Raw genomic sequence first — 20,344 nt, forward strand, 5'->3', positions numbered from 1 at the left:
CCCCTCCCAAAGAAAAAGGAAATATAAAAGAAGGAATTGGTTGTTGTTTTAGTGCATCTGTGCTTGTCTCTTCAACCATTGAGGAAAGTCGAATGAAGGATAATCAAATAAGTGACTTGATGGAAATTTACCCTACCAATTCCATGATCAGAACAAGTCTTTATATGGGTGTCTTAATATTGTACTTGTTCATGGTTACCTAGGCGATTGACATGTGTATAAGCAGTGATCTTTTGGTCAGTAGAAGCATAGTCGTTGAATTATCATTGGACACTTGTCGATCGGCCAGATAATTGAACTGACTTGGGTGATCGCTCCAGTGGATCAGGTTCCTTCGGAGGTAGCAACCAGTTTTCCTTCACTCGGGGAAGAAACTTTCCTCAACTGTGAGGCGAGAGTAGGAGAGGCATGAGCAACACTTTCCACATTGGTGCCGTGGGGATCTTAAATTAATGGGATTTTTTTTTTTTTTTTTTGCCGATTCAGCTTATGATAAAAATTGGTTTAATCGATTTAATAAACAGTTAATGAACTCCAAATCCAACTTTAAACGGTTGGATTCGGTTTTCTCCTTCAAGTGACTGGAGAGGAGTAGCTGTCGTTTTTGTTTTACTTTTTCACTTCTTACAACTAAGAGTACCAAGTAACTAAGTACAGGATACCGACTACGCACACAAGGTTGCATATACAGATCAAAGACTTTCATCATTTCTTCCACACAGTTGGAGATGGAGATGAAATACTACTGCTTCCCAACCACGATCGTTAAAGAAAGACGAAGCTTGTGACGACACTTGCCACCGTCTCTCTTTTTTCGGCCTCTGTGCAACTGATCCATTAGTCTTTCATTCTCTCTCTCTCACAGACACACGCACACATACACTTGCCACCGTCTCTCTTTTATCGGCCTCTGCAACTGATCCATTAAAACAGTAACCATGACGAGACTCTCCTTCTTATTCTTAACAAGTCTTATGATCCTTCAAAGGTATTTCTATTATTCTCCTTCATTTTCTTATTACCTTCTTGATCAAGTATTCGAGTAGGAGTTCTTAGACTGCATTTGCGGTTTTTTTTTTTTTTTTTTAATTTCTGTTAGGAATTGTGAATTTGGCTGTCATTTTATTGATTTCATTGTGAATGTATATTTGTTTCCTGAAATTGCAGAGTTTTGAAGGATTTAGGAGTTAAAGCTATCATTTTTATGAAAATTGTTCGAGAAAGTACCTATTTCATCTATTACCAAGAAAGAAAAAAAATTCCATGTTTTCATTTTTCTTTATTTTGTTTTCTGTGCTTTTAGCTGAAACCTTTTAAATACTGGTCCTGAAAACTTGCTGCCTGCACCTTAAATAAATAAATATGGAACCACCGAACAGATTTTATGCAGCAGAGCCCAAGTAGTTGGGATAAGGCTTAGTCTATTTGAGTTGAGTTCTTATATTTCCTTTGGAAATTCATTTCTATATTAGCAGTGGCCCAGTTTCTGGGTTCATTGGTATGATAAATAAAGAAAGACCATTTGTATGTACTAATTTTCTTATTAGCCTTCTTTTGTTTGCCTATTTATGGATCTTTCTGCCTAGGTTCCTAGGAAATTAATAGGGTTTTGACTTCTTTAAAATTTAAGGATGATGACAGATTGACTCATTACAGGGAATTATCGGAAGCTTTGTCTGAGAGACAGGGGCAGATGGCTGACCTCCCTCCAAGAGGTTGGAATTCATATGATTCCTTTTCATGGATTATCTCAGAGACTGAATTCCTAGAGAATGCTGAAATCATTTCTAAGAGGCTACTCCCTCATGGATATCAGGTCAGAAATTTCAAGTCGTACCTGTGTTTCAGTTGTAGATGCAATTATTATTTTAATCCCTCCACATTCCCGGAATCTGGGAGAAGATAGAAACTCCTTTTGTTTCATTTCACTGCTTTTTAGTTTTCTTCTTCCTCGCCTCCTCTCACTCTCTTCAAATTTTGTAGTATGTTGTGGTTGATTACCTCTGGTATAGGAGGAAGGTGAAGGGTGCTTATACAGATTCGCTAGGATTCGATGTGATAGACGAATGGGGGAGGGTGATCCCCGATCCAGGGAGATGGCCCTCTTCTAGTGGTGGCAGAGGATTTTCTGAAGTAGCCAAGAAAGTTCATGACATGGGTTTAAAATTTGGGATTCATGTTATGAGGGGAATAAGCACACAAGCAGTCAATGCAAACACTCTGATCTTGGACACCATAAAGGTCTTGCTCCTCCTTACCATCATAAATTTTAATCACTTTGTTATTTCCTTTTGGTACTAAGCAAGGCCAAATGCATTATATTTCTTTTAACCAAATGCATTAATATTTCATTAATAAAAGAACTGATTGTACAATTTGTGTTAGTAGGATTAAATCCTCATCGGAAATGGAAAATATGAACTAATCGAACTCATCATTTTAACGCTTGACTTCAGTTGCGACTAATTGCATGATCCTTCATTTGTGTCCTGTTAGGGTGGTGCCTATGAGGAGTCTGGTCGACAGTGGCGGGCGAAAGATATAGGGTTGACAGAGAGGGCTTGTGCTTGGATGCCACATGGTTTCATGAGTGTCAATGCCAAAACAGGAGCTGGAAGAGCCTTCTTGAGGTCATTGTACCACCAGTATGCTGAATGGGGTGTCGATTTTGGTAATTTGTTTATTCCAACTGAAGTTAGGGGTGGATGTATTCACTGTTGGACATAGTATTTTGTGCTTCTATATACTGAACAAATAAGGATATGCTCTGCTACATATTTCTGAATGGTGTGAGTTGAATTAGCTAATATCTGATTTTAGTAGGTAAATTTGAATTCTCCGTGGTTGCTTATTGATGCTTTTGTTCTCTTCACAGTGAAGCATGACTGCATCTTTGGTGATGACCTGGATTTAAATGAAATAAGCATAGTGTCAGAGGTGAACTATGACAATCCTGTTACACTACTGCAGTGGTAGTTATTCCTCAGTTTAGGGTATTCCATTTAAAGTTAGTTGAATTACTCATTGTGTGGGAGTTGCAGAGGATGGAAATGATTAATGAATCATGCAGGTCTTGAAGGAGCTAGACCGTCCCATATTGTACTCCCTCTCTCCTGGTACCAGTGTGACCCCTGCCATGGCAAAGGATGTAAGTGGTCTCGTGAACATGTACAGGATAACAGGAGATGATTGGGATACCTGGGGAGATGTGGCTTCTCATTTTGATGTGTCAAGGTATACTGTGTTCTACTAATTCAATTTGAAAATTCTCAATTCATATCACTGTGTAATATAAATCCAACATCCAAGGTGCACTCCCCTCTCCACCACATGGCACACATGTGGTTTCTAGTGCCTAATATTTACTTTTGTGCCAGGGACTTGGCTGCTGCTAATTTGGTAGGAGCCACTGGTTTGCATGGGAAGTCATGGCCTGATTTGGACATGCTACCACTGGGTTTGCTTACTGATCCAGGTGATTGACATGGCATACTGATATGTGGGTCATATTTTATCATCACCTGTTGCTATATTAACCTAGAATATCCTTCCTCCCTCCCCCCAACCCAGTGGTTGAGGTGGGATGACTCATAGTTGCAAAATAGAGCACTGTCGAACTGAATCATTAATTGCAATTCTCTACCAGCCTTGGTTTCAGAAGCGGAGTTTTTACCAAGTTCAGCTCTGTTGTGCTCACAAGCCTGTTCAGATGTTGACCAAGCGGGTTCATGAACCATAGGACAAAGCATAATGACCTAGCTGTATTTTCTGATGAGAAAGATTTTTTTTCTTTTCTCTTTTGTTCCTTTGTATATGATACACTGTTGCCTCCAGAAAAATCCACCAAGTATATGAGCTAAGCTTGGAATATTTGGCCTTTGGTATGTGAGTTTTGATAAAGTATCTTATAAGAGCATCTGCTAAATTCAATTAACTTGGAAAATTTATTAACACTAGGTTCAAATGAAGGGCCTCACAGAAAAAGTAATCTCAGTCCTGATGAGCAAAGAACTCAGGTATATAGATATCCTCTTGAATGATCTAATTCTCAACATCCTTTCAAACTTTGTCTTGCAAGAACTAAACTTTTATTGCAGCAGATGACACTATGGTCCATGGTCAAGTCACCTCTTATGTTTGGAGGAGATATGAGGGCACTTGATGAAAGCACGTTTGTTCTCATCACGAATCCTGTCCTACTGGAAATAAATTCATTTAGCACAAATAACATGGAGGTATTCTACTCATCCTTCATCAGATTAGCCCTTTCCGGAAGAACTCAGCCCAAAGTGCAAAATGGCATTCTAGTGAATAACAACAGATTAAGAAATTAAACTGGAGCATAAAAGAAGACAGTTAAAAATTTACAATGACTTGTTTACGTCTTGTATTTCAGTTTCCTTACACAACCAGTAGAAAAAGTCTCAAGAGTGGTAAAGGCTTTCCCAACTTTCAATCTAGAAATTTGAAGGATGAAAGTGCACCAGATACACATGTCTTGGGTCTCAGCAGCTGCAAGGATCAGAAGGCAAAAGGTTGGGCGGTGGAAGCTATCGATGAAGATATTGATCAGATCTGCTGGAAAGACAACATTGGAAGAAAACACAAGCCTCCACTTTGCTTGTACCAAAAAAAACCTTGGCTGACATTGTATGGAAGCTTTTTTCAAAATTACCATGATCCATCTTTAGAAATCCATTGTTATTATTACTATTGCTTCTATAATTGTTTGAATTTTTCGGTATCATGATGATGTAGAGATGAAGAGGTAATCTACAAGAAGCAGTATCAAGGAAATTTCCATTTGTTAACAACGGACACAATGGATTTTTGCTTGGATGCTTCTTCAACCCGGAAGCTTACTTCAAAAGAGTTGCAGACTTGTTCATTATCCCGTTGCAGATGGAACTCCAATCAGGTACTTGTCCAGTTCTATATATTCCTTTAGGTTGTAATTTACTGAAGTCCAGTAGGGTTAAGCAATGCTTTTGTTTCAAAACGTTCAGACAGGGAACAGAAGTTTTGTCAAAAAAATTCCACTTGCACTGCTTCAAGATCAATGTGAACAACCGATAGCAAGCCCTGCATGGACCATTTGGCTGCCCACATTTTAGTATCACTTGTTTACTATTATCGATACTATAAACTGAGTATGGTTTTGATTTCTGTTTAGCAGTTCACTTCGACTGGGACTATATTGACTTAATCCATCCATTTGGTGAAGAAATGAGGGACAGCATATCCACTTACTAAGTAGATATCTCAGAGGCCCAATAATTTACTTTGTAAGGCAGAAGATGAAGTGAAGCCTGAATTTTAATATATAGGTTTTCATTGAAAAAATAAAGCATTCTAAAGAAAATGGTAGTATACAGAAGTACCAAATCCATGAAATAATCAAAGATCCTAAAGCAATAGTAAAAGCAGAAAAAATAATTGATGAAAAACATATAATTTGTTATATTAATAGATAAAATCATCTCTGTAGAACAAGGGGGAATAAAGAATGAAAGCACAAAAAGGTAATTACATTTACCCATAAATGAAAAGAAATAAACTATCTGTCATTTTGAAGATTAATTTGGGAGTTTTGATCTATCTACTTTCTGAGGTGGAGGACCCGGCCTTAAGGTGTAACTCTTAAAAGATTACATAGAGAATTTGAATGCATTTTGGCTGCAGTGGTCACTTCTTATGGTTGGTTATACAACTCCTACTGTTTTATTTCAATATCATGCACTAGACAACTGTGGTTCTTACTTGCTTCATTTGACTTCAAGTTTGTTCTTAATTCTGAAATGGACCTAAAATGATTAAGCTGAACAGATGTGGGAGCTGAAACTTAATGGAACACTGGTGAACAGCTATTCTGGACTGTGTGCAGCAGTGAAGATGGTCAAAGGTGACCCTCTCTTTGAAAATAATAGTCCACTTTCAGCTTTTTCAGTGTTCCAAAAATAATTGTCCACTTCAAATATTTAATGCATTTCCATTTCTTACCCTTTCTACCCTTTCACACACTAACAATTAATGCATTAATTTTCATTTTACTACCGACATTTTTAACAAGGGTAAATTTGTTATTCAAGTTGTAGCTGAAGGGTAAACTTGGGAAAGAAAACAAAGTTGGGAGTTAGAGAATTGATTATCATTTGTTAAATATATTTTTCAGAGTGGACTATTATTTTGAAACAGAGGGAGTAACAATTAACTAATGCTTGAAAGCTTGGGATTCCAACGTAACAATTTGATTATTTGTGCAGCTAATTTCATATCTGGTGGAATTCGATCCTGGGTTGCAACTGGAAGGCGAGGTTTGATTGGTTAAAATTTATTTTGTTAGTTAATTCATGGGGTTTGCAGTCACTTAGTTTTGTTATGATCATGCTTATCATTACTGCATCTTAATAGGAACAGATGAACTGAAATCTTTAGTTTTGGGGAATCCATACACGTCAAGTTTCATTTCTTCATTTTCACTCCTCTGTCTTCCATATCTTATGGTTTGTTTCTTATTTTTTTAGGAGAGATATATCTTTCCTTTTTCAATCTGAGCCCTGACAGAATGGTAATATCAGCAAATATACGGGATCTGGACAAAGTGCTTCCTGGCAGAGACTTGAGCAAAGCTTCATGTAGGTACAGTGAAGTGTTTAGTGGAAAAGATTATGGGGTAGCTAAACAAGCTATATCAATAGACGTTGAGATGCATGCTAGTGCTTTGTTCATCTTGAATTGTATCTAGTTTGTGGTGAGCTTCACCCTAGCCTGCATTTAGTAGTAGATGTTTGTGGTTATTTCCTCTCCAATGAGGTTTTTTATTGAACATTGTTCAAAGACAATCCTTTTAAAGGTAGCCTTTACATTCTGATCATCCAGACTTATATGTAGGGATATACCTTATGGAAGACAACAGGGTTATTCCCAACCTCTCTCTCTCTCTCTCTCTCTCACTCTCTTAATCATTTGATACAAATTTTCCTATTTTTTGGGGTAGTTTGGTTGGAGGGCAACCCTTGTTTGTAGAATTCTCTCCACTCATTTTATTTTTCCCTCACCATTGGTGGGAGGGGAATATCTTCATTGATGGTGATTTGACGTAATGTGCTGGTGGAAGATTAAGTGTCTACGTTGATTTGAACTAAAGTATTAGTTGAAGACTGTCATTATTAATTCTCGCCTTAATAAGGTTCTAAAACTTGGGAATATTAACAAAAAAAAAAAAAATTGGGAACAGAATGACAGTACCTATCTGGATCCCATCATATTGGATAGATCTATTTTTTTCCTTTCAAATTCAATTTCTATTATAATTTTACGATAACTAATTACCCACTCTCTAGTCTCTAATCTCGACACTCTTCAAAAGATCCACTACTCCATTATCCCCACTTTACATAGATAATTAAATAACTACCAAATAACTCCTTGTTTGCATACAACTTTTACCACACGAGGACCGATAAAGGTCAGTATCATTTTGATTCAGCTGGATACTGATTGATTTGATCTGAGTTTTAAAATCATATTCTTTGTTCTTGAAGGTATGAAATATCCCTCTCAAATCCAACTGAAAGTTTCATTATTCATAAATTTGACTTTCAATTTTTTTTACCCAATCAATAATTGTTTGAACGATAAAAATTTCAACCTCATAAGTGTTTCTTGGAATTAAAATTTTTTGGTATCACCCTATACTCACCCCATCAACTTAATACATAGAAAATGATATGAAAATAAGTCGGTTAGTAGAAATATTGATTGATAGTTAATAGACAATAATGACAAAAACAACATTCAAAACCTTATCCCAATTTAATAGAGTTCATTATATGATGAATGTAAAAATTCATATAAAAAAGATTGAAGAATTAGTGAAAACATCCTCTGTAGTGAGTGCACGTTCAAATATTCTTGACCATCCGATGTTCACCATACGGCCGCATTCACTATAGAGAATAATCGCTCGAAGGATTATGACTAATCATAATAGGTGTCGACTATGTACCTAGTCATGAATCATTATAGCTAATGGATAGTTTATATTATTTATTTATTTATTTTTGGTAATGAAAAAAGAATGCTCCATGTAATGATCCTAATGATCCAGAAAGATTTTGTTACCAGAAATAAAAGATATAAAAAGATATGGGTCGCAAACTATGGACGGTATGAGATCCGGTGGGTATGGTTCCACTTCTCACGTGAGACCGGAGAGACCCGAGTGGCAGTGGCACCACCATCTGCACGTACAATTCCGCACGCGTGTGAGTATCGGCTTTGGCTCGCCGCGTATCTCGATTCTCAAACGGAACCACGATCTTCTCCCTGCATATTATCAACTTTCATGGCTGATTTTTATTCTACCACGACAAAGTCAGAACCCCCGAAGAGGTTCTTTGCTTTTTTTCTTCCTCGAGAACGTAACTCCCGCGATCACACATAATCCGCTACTGATCAAGGTCGATACCTTAACTATTTCTTTTCTTTTTTAGTTCACATTGGATCTCTTCTAGACGTGATCACGTCCATGATCAGATTATGATATCTTTCACTTCCTCTCTGTTCTTCGTCATTAATTTTGAGATCTCGTCGAGGATCCCTAGTTTATGGACGTTAGTGTGTGTGTGTGTGTGTGGAGATAATGACATAAAGAGCAGTTATCAGTGCTTATGAGAAATCATCGCTCATGGAAGATAACGCATGCTAACTGTTTGACGTTTTATATTTCATTCCTTTTTTGGTAATAATGTTTCATCCAATAGTTATCGATTAGAAAATCTTACCGAATCGGTTCTGACGATCCCTTATAAATATTGTTTTCTCTTGACAATGTAGGGCCTCTGGTTTTCTTTTCTGATGCTATTTAGAACCACAACTGATGGATTCTGAGTTGAGCAATCACATTCATGCGCCTGTATCAAATGGATCGGAAGATCAAGCGCCTGAATCGAATGGATCGGAAGCTCAAGTCCGACATAAGCAACCTTTTGTGATTGGTAACGTTTTTTTTTTATATACTGTTATGTTTTTTATTGCTTGGAAGCTAGAATTTTTCCTTCTTAATCTAGGTTTTTCGAGCTGTACCTTCGTTTTTTTTTTTTTTTTTCCTTCTCTAGTAGTCGGCATCTTCCATTATAGTATATAGACTCTTTCCTGATATTGGATCATCTGAGACTTTTGAGTTTGAATGGGATGCAAAAGGGAAGAAAGGATGGTTGTTTATTTAACGACAAGGAAGAGTTTCAATGTAAATTTCAAATGCTTGTCATTCAGCCTGGTTAAATAAACTATCAGTGGCTAACTTTTTGTTAAGAGGTTGTCATCAGAACTGAAGCCTGTTGCGTGAGATGGCTTAGATTAGCGACTCATGGGCTATTTTTCAGTCTGCTCATTGCCACTGAGGCTGAGAGATTTAGTTCTGATGGACCAATTAGTCTAGTGTAGCACAGGTTATGGTGGAAATGACATCCTCTCAAGAACCCAATTCTGTATTATTTTAATAAATCCATGTTAGGGCATTCTGAAAGTATGGAATGTAGACAATAAGGGGCAAACTAGCAACCTACTGATTTTCTCACTTCACTTCTCTCCGAGCTTATTTTACATTTTGATTTCTTAAATGGCTCAAGGCATGGCATCTTAGGTCATGATGCTAAAGGTTGTAACCATTGTATATTGTTTTCTTTTTCATTAGGGCAGAGGAGAACACCTCAACTGCGAAAACGATACCAAAAAGCAAGGGAAACTGAGCCTAAAATGTGTGGTGAAAGAATAAATTGATTGGAATGGCCAAAAGCAGCAACTAATGAAATATAGTTATATCATTTAGTGAATAAAGAAAGCATTGTTATTGCAAGAATGTAAGAGTATTGCTTTCTGGATTTTTTTTTTTTGGGGGGGGGGGGGGGACAGTACAGCCCACCATGTATCACACAATTTTTCTCTTTTTCAACAATCCAGAATTATCCAACAATGAGTAGTTTTAACCACATTTCATTAGGACATGTGGCAGGATTTGTGGGTCCAAAATTATTAAATGAACAGGGGATGTGAAATTGGGGTCCCAACATACCTCCCACCTGGCAGAAAATCATATCTAAATTATTTTTGAAAGGTAGAGTTGCATCCACCTTCCAGTACTTTAATTTGGCTATGATGTAACTATTCGTGGCACCTTATATCCGACACATTTTTTCAATCTCTTTGTTAATTTTTTAAATCTATTTACAGGTGTTGCTGGTGGTACTGCATCAGGCAAGACAACTGTTTGTGATATGATTATTGCTCAGCTCCGTGATCAAAGAGTTGTTCTTGTGAGTCAAGTAAGTTGCTTACTTTCCTTCATCTGTTTCATTTTTTTTGTTCTTGAAACCATGCCAAATCTTTGACAATTTGCTCTTGGAATGGCCTTACAAATTCCTACTATGAAACGTTTAGGAAATAGAAAAGTAATTTCAGGCAGAAACAAGGAGGTCTTTCAATTATGTTAGACACGTCGCAACTACTTTCAATAACTACAGTAACAAGTACTCTGCAATGCTTTGTCATTGCTGTGTATTCTTCTCCAATCACATGCATATTTTTCTGAGCTTCTTTTCAAGTTCTTTTATCCATTTTATGATTTTATCTGTTATTAAACATTATTGATCTGTTATTATTCGGAGCTTCTTTTCACGTTCTTTTCTCCATTTTATGATTTTATCTGTTATTAAACATTATTGATCAATATTAAACGATATTAGCCAATCTACCTGTTGACCCTTTACTTCATAGGTTTATTTTCATTTCTATTATAAAAATATAGATGCTTTCTTTTATTAGCAACAAATAATATTCGATTTCTAACCTGTCTTCATTGACCTTTATATTTGTGATATTTTGTAGGATTCATTTTACCATGTGCTGGATGAGGAAAAACTGAAACAAGTTAATGAATATAACTTTGACCATCCTAGTAAGAAATTTATGTCAACCATTATGTTGTGAGCCCTAGATTTCCAGTTAAACTGTTATTATCAGATTCATGATCTGCACAATTTCTTTTTATTTTTACACATCTTATTCTTATATTTATCTTCATTATGACATTAGGCTGTGTGAAAAACGTTCAAGCTGTTCATGACATTATGTTTGTTGCAGGCTTACAGCAACACATTTCATGTTATACCATATGCTTGTGCTAAGTTTGCTCTTGCAATTACATTGCGTTTTGCCAATTTAAATGAGTGAAAGAGGCCAAATGTCATGGAATTCCTATTGGCCTCCCAGCAGGATATGAACTTTTGTGAATTTCAAAGTTTACCTCTATGCTTTTATTATGTTAGTTATTGGACATATCTATTGTCACTGGAATTTGACAGACTAAGGAAATTCCCCAATCCTTTAATTTTTTTACTTTTTATTTTTGGGGGTGGGGGGGGGGGGGGTAGGGCTGGTGAACTAGAGGTCCGATTAGCAGGTAAAAAACTTATATTTGGATGTATCCCAAAATAGCTCAAGACATAAAAAGTGATTCAGGGGACAGTTGACACTTTACAAGTGCAAAGGCTTTGAGTAGAGTTGAATGGCAAAACAGATCCATGTAGTTGGGATAGGTCTTGGTTCACTTTATCATATTTTAATGTCAAGGCTTATAGTTGTCAGTCGTATGAACCAGAGACTTTGGGAGGCTGAGTGCTGGTTTTATAACTATTGCATTGGGTTCATAGCACATTTAAGTATGAATTGCATAGTTCTGTTCTACTTGATGATCTTTGTAACCAGTTGTCTAGTACAATTTCTTGTAATTCCTTGTGAGATTAATTTTTTTCCATTTCTTGCCTTGTGCCTTCAGATGCCTTTGACACAGAACTTCTGCTCTCTTGCATGGAGACGCTGAAATGTGGAAAGGCAGTTAATATACCAATCTATGACTACAAGAGTCACAAGAACCATATGGTGCCAGCACGCCAGGTAGTACTGCATTTTGGGGATTGAGTTTCTTAGTGAAACAAATTTTTTATAATTATTTTTCACTGTTTCATTTGTTTTCTTTTGATTGCTTTGTGAATGATTCTCTTATTAGGAACATGAATCTTAGATATTTCACAGATCAATGTCGATCTATGCTTTTAGTTTTAAGAGGGAAAAGCTCTTTTGGTTCCTCTGATATTTTCTAGTATTGAGCTCTGAAAATTCAACTGCTGATTTGTTATTGTAAGAGCAGCTTGATTGGTTTTTAGGACAATTGGAAATAGGTGCTATAGGCATGTCTGATTCATCGTTATTAGTTCTACAATGACACCCATGCTTGTCAATATCATTACAACCATGTAGGATCTGAAACTATTCTCAATGTGATGGTTAGTGCATACCAATGATGAATATACATCCCAACTTGTAAACTGTTTTATGTTTCTGGCACTGGAACTGACAATGTGCTTCTTTCAAATATACAGGTGAACCCCTCAGACGTCATTATATTAGAAGGAATTCTAGTTCTTCATGATCCTCGAGTTCGTGATCTTATGAATATGAAGATCTTCGTGGATACAGGTTCTTTTCTCTCAATTCCTTTTTGTTGATTTTCTAAGGTAGTTCAACCATCTATAAGATGAAGTGTTTAGCAAGTTTCGGCACTTTTGTGTATAATGGTAAAATTTGCATATCTTGGTTTGTTGTGCAATGGCTGAACTTAAAAGGTCAGCAAATATATGTGATTTTCTTAGGGCATTGAATGGTGCAAGTGAAAAATAGTTTGATGATAGTCCATACACTAACAATGGTAAGTAAAACATAATATATATATATATATATATTTTTTTTTTTAAACTTTGCCAATTTTCTATTTTCTTGTTTATTTTTCTTAGACTTCCCCAATTTTCGAAGCGTTGAAACCTGACTACCCTTTTCTGTTTATCAACTCAAAGTCTTGGTTTCATCCACATAAAATACAGTTAATAATCTTCCAATGATTAAATATTGACAACTTTAAACAATTGTTTAACCTTCTTTGTCTGTCACACAATTGAATTAATAGGGATGCTCCTAACTTCTTACAAGTCTAGAACAACAAATCTCAGGGAATTTCTTAAAAGCTATGGTTTTTCCTAGCTCTTTGTATAAGACGAAAAGGTTCACCCAATGTTTTATATCTGGGACTACTACTATTAAGAATTGTTTTGGTACCTGATAATCGCTATAAAAAATTCTACCAGTGCAGATTCTGATGTGCGGTTGGCAAGGAGAATACAGCGGGATACTGTTGAGAGAGGCAGAGACATTCAGTCTGTTCTTGACCAAGTAAGTAGACTGCTTAATTTTTATGATTGCTGATATCAGAAGCTTTTGTGTATGAGCATTACCATTATGTTAATGTACATAAATATTATTTTTCTTAAAGGTAAATTTATGGCCTTTAAATTCTTTCAGTTCCTAATTTAATGAATGAAGAGTTCAGCATACTATAATTGCATGCCAAATACATTAATGAGAACACCACTTGAATGTTTGAATCTTTGTTTATGGGGGGTCTGAGAGAGAACCAGTTGTGCTGAAGCAATGAAATCTCGAGAGGAATATAACAACAAGAGTCTGGTATGGAAGCTTGTTTGCATTGTTTTTCCACTTTCCACCCATGCTACAATGTAGAAAAACCACATACTTCAACACCCCTTTAATGATATAGCTCCTTTCTGAAGTTTGCGTTTCAACAGAACATTTAAATCTGAAGTTCTAAACTCCTAAAGTACTGTTGAGTCTATGACATAGACCTGGCTGTCCCATGCACAACTCATCTTGAAAACTAAGGAAATCAAGAGTTGTGATCTATGTACTCAGGAGATTCATCAATGTGGCACTCAATAAGATGCCCATGATCTCTTTATTTAGCCTCTACACAGAATACATAGTACAAAACTAGTTTTACATTTTCTGAAATAAGGTTCCAAGTTCACATAGCCAACCTAGTTGTAGGCTTTTAGAAATGATGGATTCAACTTTGTATATTTTCCTAAATTTTGCAACCATAGAGATTAATGGACCTGCAAATTATTGAATTGGCTCATCCGAGGTAAGATGATTGTGATTTACATATCTGTCGGGAAAAGCATTGTACTATTGAATATGCTTTGAATATTCTTCCACAATTCAAGATACATGGGGCGCTCGAATTGTCGTCTACTTCTGTTTGCTTAGTTGTGCTTCTATTTATTCATTGACCATTTAATTTCACATTTTCTTCTTTTACCACAATTATTTTCTGCTGTGCTTGTTCGTGTTTCTGGAATTCAACATAAATATTTGTAACATTTGAAGAGTTTACTTCTAGTTGATTACCGACCTTTTATGGTTATAAGTTTTTTTTTTTTTTTTTTTTTTTTTTTTTTTTTTTTTTTTTTTTTTTTGACTTATTAAAAATTTTTATTTATATGATGGGGAAGGATCCCTTATCAGAAGCCAAAGTATATAACAATGGCCTTTCTATCTCTATGAAATTGCCTGTGCTGGGTAGTAATTTATAAGAACTCTTGGCAGATTATTGCCCAAAATATTACCAGTCCCCTACCAAACACTTCCTGTGGTTAGGGATCATGTTTATTCTGCCACTTAAACTCCTTATGCTGCACTTACAAAGAGAATGAACAATGCAATAACTGATGGGAGACAGATGCATCAGCTCTTATACAAGGATAGAAGGCAGTAGGAATAGGCATACTCCTTGAGATAAGGTGGTTCAGAGTGAGAATTCTTCTCAAAGGATGCAGACCAACCAAAAACCTACACCTTAGGACACCACTAAACCACATTTTTCAGAGAGGACTGTCTGTGCTTAAAACCACTGAAAGCACTTTAAAAAAAAAAAAAATCATGGATAGAGATGTAGAAGTTGTTATTTCCTGACGTTTCCCTTACCAACGATTGTTATGATTTTAGTTAATTGCTAACCATATCATAAATTCTAATGATTAAGTCACACGATTGTTTCACCAAACAAATTGTATGGTTTTGCAGTATGCCAAATTTGTGAAGCCTGGTTTTGATGACTTTATACTTCCATCAAAGAAATATGCGGATATAATCATCCCCAGAGGAGGAGAGAATGATGTTGCAGTTGACTTGATTGTGCAACATATCCGTACAAAACTTGGTCAACATGATCTATGTAAAATATACCCCAATGTTTTCGTTATTAATTCGACATTCCAGGTAGCATTTCAGCTTCAATATTTAGTGATATAACTTTTTTTTTCAGACTTACATAAGTCTACCTCGTTGGCTGAAGTCATTTAAATGCGTAGCATTACTAATGCCAACCTGCAATTTTTTAGTCTATTTACTTTGTAAGGGTTTCTTGTATGGAATTGATGATGTGTTTAACCTTGTTTCAGATACGTGGCATGCATACACTTATACGTGACGTTCAAACAAGAAAACATGACTTCGTCTTTTATGCAGATCGCCTGATACGCTTGGTATGTTAAATCAGAACAAGAAGAAATAGCATCAAGTAACTGTTGATTCTCTTAACTAGTCCTGATGTGGTTATTTGACAATCTTAAATGGTTGCTTTAGGTTGTGGAGCATGGTCTAGGTTACCTTCCATTTACAGAAAAACAGATCACCACTCCAACAGGTAAATGTGCCAATCTTATTTGATTCCATTAATTATCTATTTAATATTCACAGGAAAATTGTTCTTCAGTTTCCAGAAGTAACACTGATGAAAAGTTACCAATTCCCTTGCTCTCTACATCAATGATTTTAAGGCAGGTATTACACCATGGATCATTCCTGGTTGATACTGATCCCATCAATAATGGATTGGTTAATTGGAATCTTGTTTCACAAGCTAGAAGATGATATATCTTATTGGTTATGGCAAAAATTTCTAATTCTGCATTTCAAAATCCTAGTTGTCTTGCTTGTTTCATGGTTCGGAAAGAATGAAATATATCAATTGATCATCATTAAAATGGTTTCCTTTCGGTTCTATTTAAAATCGGCGACTTCCTATTCATGGTCTCCATAGAAAACTCTTAACTATATCTCTCTCGATCATGTATTCCAATACTTATGAAACATTGAAATCTAAAAAAAAAAATAAAAAAATTCCGTATTATAGCATCCACATTATTATGGCTTGCCTATGTATCAATATTCTATCATGACAGTACCTCATCTTTAAGATTAAAATTATCATTTATCTTAATTCTTAACAAAACAACAACAACAACAATATGGATTTAGATGTATGAAATAAGTCAAATAATTATCATAAGACGTTCTTTTTACCTTTTGCAGGGTCTATCTATACCGGAGTCACATTTTGCAGAAGGCTATGTGGGGTCTCAGTAATTAGAAGGTACATTTTTCTAGTGTTTTCAGTGTGAAGGTTCCATGAAATAAGTTGATATGAATATTGAAAGGGAAAAATATGTGCTCTCTCTCTCTCCCCTTGCTAAATTGTTATCTCTACTTGCCATGTAAGTAGATATGGGTAGGTCCATCAGTCCATGTGGAGGAGGATTTGAGCCACATCATTGATCATTCAGTCCCAAAAAGCAGGGAAGTGGCTCTAAATGAGTCAAATGCAACAAAAAGGAATACAGAAATGAAAGCAAATGTTCCTTCACAGGGCCTTTTGGAAGACATTTTCCCATATGGACTTCCAGAAAGTCTTAACTCAGTCATTTGCCCTTGGAATAAATTCTTATGTCTTATCATTATATGTAATAAAGAATGAATGAGACTATTGAATGATCGAAAGAGAAGAGAATATTACTGTCTGTATAGACAGTTGAAACAAATAACAAGTATCCATCATCATTTGCACCCTCAACATTCACATGTCATACGTGGGATGGCAAGAGAGCAGGTTGAACTTAGGTTTTTGGTAATGCAAACCCGAGCCATGAATAGGGCTGGGTGCAGTATATGAAACAAGGAAACTTTAGAGAAGAAAGCATGAATGCAGAACAAAATAATTTAGACACGGATGATAAATAATTGTAAGCATTGAACAGAATATAGACAAATTTGATCAAAATCAATGAAAAATTTCAGTTTCAATGGGAACTAAATTTGGTCAAACTTTAATTACCTCCTATGTATCTTTCAAAATAAATAAACAAATGAATAAAATTAAGTGACTAAAATATTACAGTTTTGGGCATGACCTAAAAATCAAGACTTCAATTGAAATATTATTCCTTGCTTTTGTGATGGTATAAAAAGATATAGCCCTCTCCCCTAGATACTGTGGAGTGGCTGTGGGATTCATCAACCAATGAAGAGTACTTTGCATGAGGCTTTGTTTAGTTCTGCTGTATCCTAGGGGGAGGAGAAATGATGTCTTTTGGCCTAAAAATTTGTCATTTGTAGTTCTCTAGAAAAGACGTAGGAGGAGACATCATATTGTAACTATCGTCTTTCAGTATTGGTTCCGACCGTCTTTTGCCAAAAGAGGAAATCATACTATCAAGAAGATCTCTTCCACAATACAGAAATGGTGACTGATATCAAAATACAAACATCTGATACCATGATCAGGGGTAAAGGGTATCTCCACACACTGTTGTTGTCTGTTAAATTGAGGAATCATTCTGCTAATTATTTTAGCTTTTGAAATCCAACTTCAAGTCAGCAGAATCTAGTATCCAATCCATAAAGCTGAGTCATAACTGTATTTCACGGTGCCTTTTGAAAGCTGTGCATATGTTCCAGGGAAGTCTGTGAACTGTCAAGTCCTCTGGGTTATAACACACTACACACAAAACACACACTACCTCTTCAATAAGTGGAATACATGTTTTAACTATAGCTTTCTTATGTCAGTGGGGAAAGCATGGAGAATGCATTGAGAGCATGTTGTAAGGGGATTAAAATCGGTAAAATCCTTATCCATAGAGAGCGGAACAGTGGCCGCCAGGTTTGTGGAGGATTACTGCCTCTCCTATATTATTCTTTTCGTTAAAAAAAAAAAAAATGCTTTCAAATATTTCTGACATTCCTACAACATACTGCAGCTTATCTATGAGAAGCTACCAGAGGACATTTCAAGCCATCATGTTCTCTTGCTTGACCCAGTTCTCGCTTCAGGTTGGAAACACATAAACCCCATCATCGTTTTCTCCATAATCACTGACTAAAATCTACCATCATCAGGAAACTCTGCTGTCAAAGCTATCTCTCTTCTGGTTAGCAAGGGTGTGCCGGAGTCCAACATCATCTTTCTTAATCTTATAGCAGTAAGTCATCTTGATCTGGTGGTTTTGTTTCTTTGATAAATACAATTCCAGATCATGTCATCTTTTCTTCGATTCTAAAATTGAATTTCATATAATGCAGTCTCCTGAAGGAATACATGTTGTTTGTCAGAAATTTCCTACACTGAAGATTGTGACATCAGAGATTGATGTCTCACTAAACACAGATTTACGTGTGATTCCTGGTATGGGGGAGTTTGGGGATCGTTACTTTGGGACTGATTAGTGCACCATCTTCACCACCACCATGAAACATCAATATAATAAACAGTTAAGAAACATGAGAAGCACATATGACTCTTATCCGTATTAAGAGGAGTAGATAAGTAGCCACTATAAATTCTGGTCTGGCATCTAATAAGAGGCTTCATTTATGGGACATTCCATGTAAAGATTTTATTGAACATCTCTATTGGAGTTGCGCGCACTGGGAAAGGAGACAAGTTTTGAATATTTTATGTCTCAGTTGGATGGATAGATTTTTTTTTTTTTGGCAACAGATCAATTCATTCGATTATTTATTTTCTGGAAAATTTTTCCCAGATAAAATGTATAAGCAAATACATCCTTCTATTTATTTACTTATTTATTCATTTATTTATTGTTTTTGTTGATTGGTAGAATAAGGATATTTTGAAGGATCCATAAAGTGATTACTATTCCTCATTAACCTCAAATCAAATTGCACAATCATATATCTATATAATGCTGCAAAAACTCTTTGAAAAGGTCAATTAGAATGAAAGTAGGGTAATGATCTGGGCACATCCCCTAAGAGTAAGCTTAGGATCTTTGTGCGGATACTTTGGCCCGTCAAGACACAAATTGCGTAAAAACCATAAACCTTAAGCATGTCAAGACACAAAGTGGTAGGAACCACACCTTTTTTCTCTTCAAACCCCTGTTCTACTATCTGTGGTTTCTCTCTTATCTTTATCTATTTCTTGCAAACCAAACATACCCTAAGTTAAAAACAAAGAAGTGCATCCTCACCCTCACCCAACGTGATAGAAAAGGCAGTAGTTAGAACTCCTGTGAATCTTACCCAGAAAAAAGAGAAAAAAGAACTCCTGTGAACAAGCCACAAAATCACTTCCACTCAGACTTCAACTGGCTAACAATTCTAGGGTTTTTAAAATCGGCAGGACCGATTCGACCCTATTAGGTCCGCTTTATTATAAATTATTACTATATTTTAGTCAAAGTCCCAAGCGGGCAAGCCCACTTCCCTTTCTTTTCCGCTTATGGTTGTCACGTAATCAACGTTGACTGGAAGATGGGGGAACGCCCCCATATGTCAATTTTCGGGTGCGCCCAAATCATTCTTTAAAAATAATCATCGAAGTTACACACAAGGGGGGCCGCACACCCAAATTGAAATAAGGGGAATAATGTTTATAGAGAAACCTTTGCCCTAATTACTACATGGTTCGTAGTCTTGGATCACCAAATCCGTATTTGGATCAAGATTCGTATTCTTGGTTCTTGAATCGGGATCAATCAAGGTCCGTAATTTTGATTCTTATTTTGATTCTTAGATGATCAATCATAATCTAGATTAACCTAATTCAATCAAATACCATCTTTTTGTATTAGTATATATTTTATGAATAATCATGCTTGGAAAATATCCTGCATATGGTTCCCGGATTTAGATATTAAAAAAATAATAATAAATAAATAAATACTTGATACAAGCCCACTGCCCAAGCAAGTGGGAACGCCGCCCCCAAGTGCACCCACTTTGGGCCTTTGGCATTATATGGACCATTATTTAACGGGGCCCACCAGTCCATTATATACTGATTTCTGAGGCTGTTTTTGTTGGAAAACATCTTAATCTAAGCATAATGGGCGTGATTGGTTTTTTGGGCTGTGGACTGGACAGTCTCCACCAAATTGAATTCAGCCCATCTTAATTAATTTCTTTATAAGTGACCCCAGCAAAGATTCGGTATCCTTAAAAGGATCAGATTGTATTCTGAAGCCAATCCTACTGTACACAAAGAGACATCTTACTTTTATAAGATATATCGCGCTTCTTCTCTCATAGTGTCCCTAACTACTGGACTGGACAGACCAGACCAGACTCTGCT

At 36.1% G+C, this 20,344-nt stretch overlaps 2 protein-coding genes across 3 annotated transcripts; both read left to right on the forward strand.

The window, feature by feature from the left end:
• Positions 1 to 616: 616 nt before the first annotated feature.
• LOC122075167 lies at positions 617 to 6,928 on the forward strand. 2 transcript variants are annotated; one of them, XM_042640095.1, is made up of 14 exons: positions 617 to 988; positions 1,657 to 1,816; positions 1,984 to 2,241; positions 2,497 to 2,671; positions 2,876 to 2,937; positions 3,071 to 3,234; positions 3,378 to 3,475; positions 3,958 to 4,016; positions 4,098 to 4,235; positions 4,397 to 4,650; positions 4,759 to 4,918; positions 5,827 to 5,902; positions 6,264 to 6,314; positions 6,525 to 6,928. In XM_042640095.1, the coding sequence occupies exons 1-14, from the start codon at positions 939 to 941 to the stop codon at positions 6,743 to 6,745; spliced, it is 1,926 nt and encodes a 641-aa protein (XP_042496029.1). In that variant the 5' UTR covers positions 617 to 938; the 3' UTR covers positions 6,746 to 6,928. The 2 variants fall into 2 exon arrangements, with proteins under 2 accessions (XP_042496029.1, XP_042496030.1); XM_042640096.1 differs by having other exon boundaries at positions 620 to 988; positions 4,101 to 4,235.
• A 1,346-nt stretch (positions 6,929 to 8,274) lies between these two features.
• Positions 8,275 to 18,845, forward strand: LOC122075954 (uridine kinase-like protein 3). The gene is made up of 15 exons (XM_042641186.1): positions 8,275 to 8,462; positions 8,839 to 8,999; positions 10,234 to 10,325; positions 10,888 to 10,957; positions 11,837 to 11,955; positions 12,441 to 12,537; positions 13,205 to 13,284; positions 14,995 to 15,189; positions 15,372 to 15,455; positions 15,556 to 15,616; positions 16,285 to 16,345; positions 17,818 to 17,911; positions 18,009 to 18,081; positions 18,148 to 18,230; positions 18,331 to 18,845. Exons 2-15 carry the CDS (start codon positions 8,882 to 8,884, stop codon positions 18,472 to 18,474), a joined length of 1,371 nt encoding a protein of 456 aa, XP_042497120.1. The 5' UTR covers positions 8,275 to 8,462; positions 8,839 to 8,881; the 3' UTR covers positions 18,475 to 18,845.
• Positions 18,846 to 20,344: the final 1,499 nt, after the last annotated feature.

This window comes from Macadamia integrifolia, chromosome 4, assembly GCF_013358625.1.
Source record: "Macadamia integrifolia cultivar HAES 741 chromosome 4, SCU_Mint_v3, whole genome shotgun sequence".
Taxonomy (NCBI): Eukaryota; Viridiplantae; Streptophyta; class Magnoliopsida; order Proteales; family Proteaceae; genus Macadamia; species Macadamia integrifolia.

Bases quoted from the DNA above. Each gene is read 5' to 3' on its own strand.
- LOC122075954 (XM_042641186.1), top strand. From the start codon at position 8,882: ATGGATTCTGAGTTGAGCAATCACATTCATGCGCCTGTATCAAATGGA. The intron at 11,956-12,440 runs GTAGTACTGCAT...TCAAATATACAG, and splicing joins ATATGGTGCCAGCACGCCAG to GTGAACCCCTCAGACGTCAT. The intron at 12,538-13,204 runs GTTCTTTTCTCT...CTACCAGTGCAG, and splicing joins GAAGATCTTCGTGGATACAG to ATTCTGATGTGCGGTTGGCA.
- LOC122075167 (XM_042640095.1), top strand. From the start codon at position 939: ATGACGAGACTCTCCTTCTTATTCTTAACAAGTCTTATGATCCTTCAA. The intron at 989-1,656 runs GTATTTCTATTA...GACTCATTACAG, and splicing joins AGTCTTATGATCCTTCAAAG to GGAATTATCGGAAGCTTTGT. The intron at 6,315-6,524 runs GTTTGATTGGTT...TTATTTTTTTAG, and splicing joins GGTTGCAACTGGAAGGCGAG to GAGAGATATATCTTTCCTTT.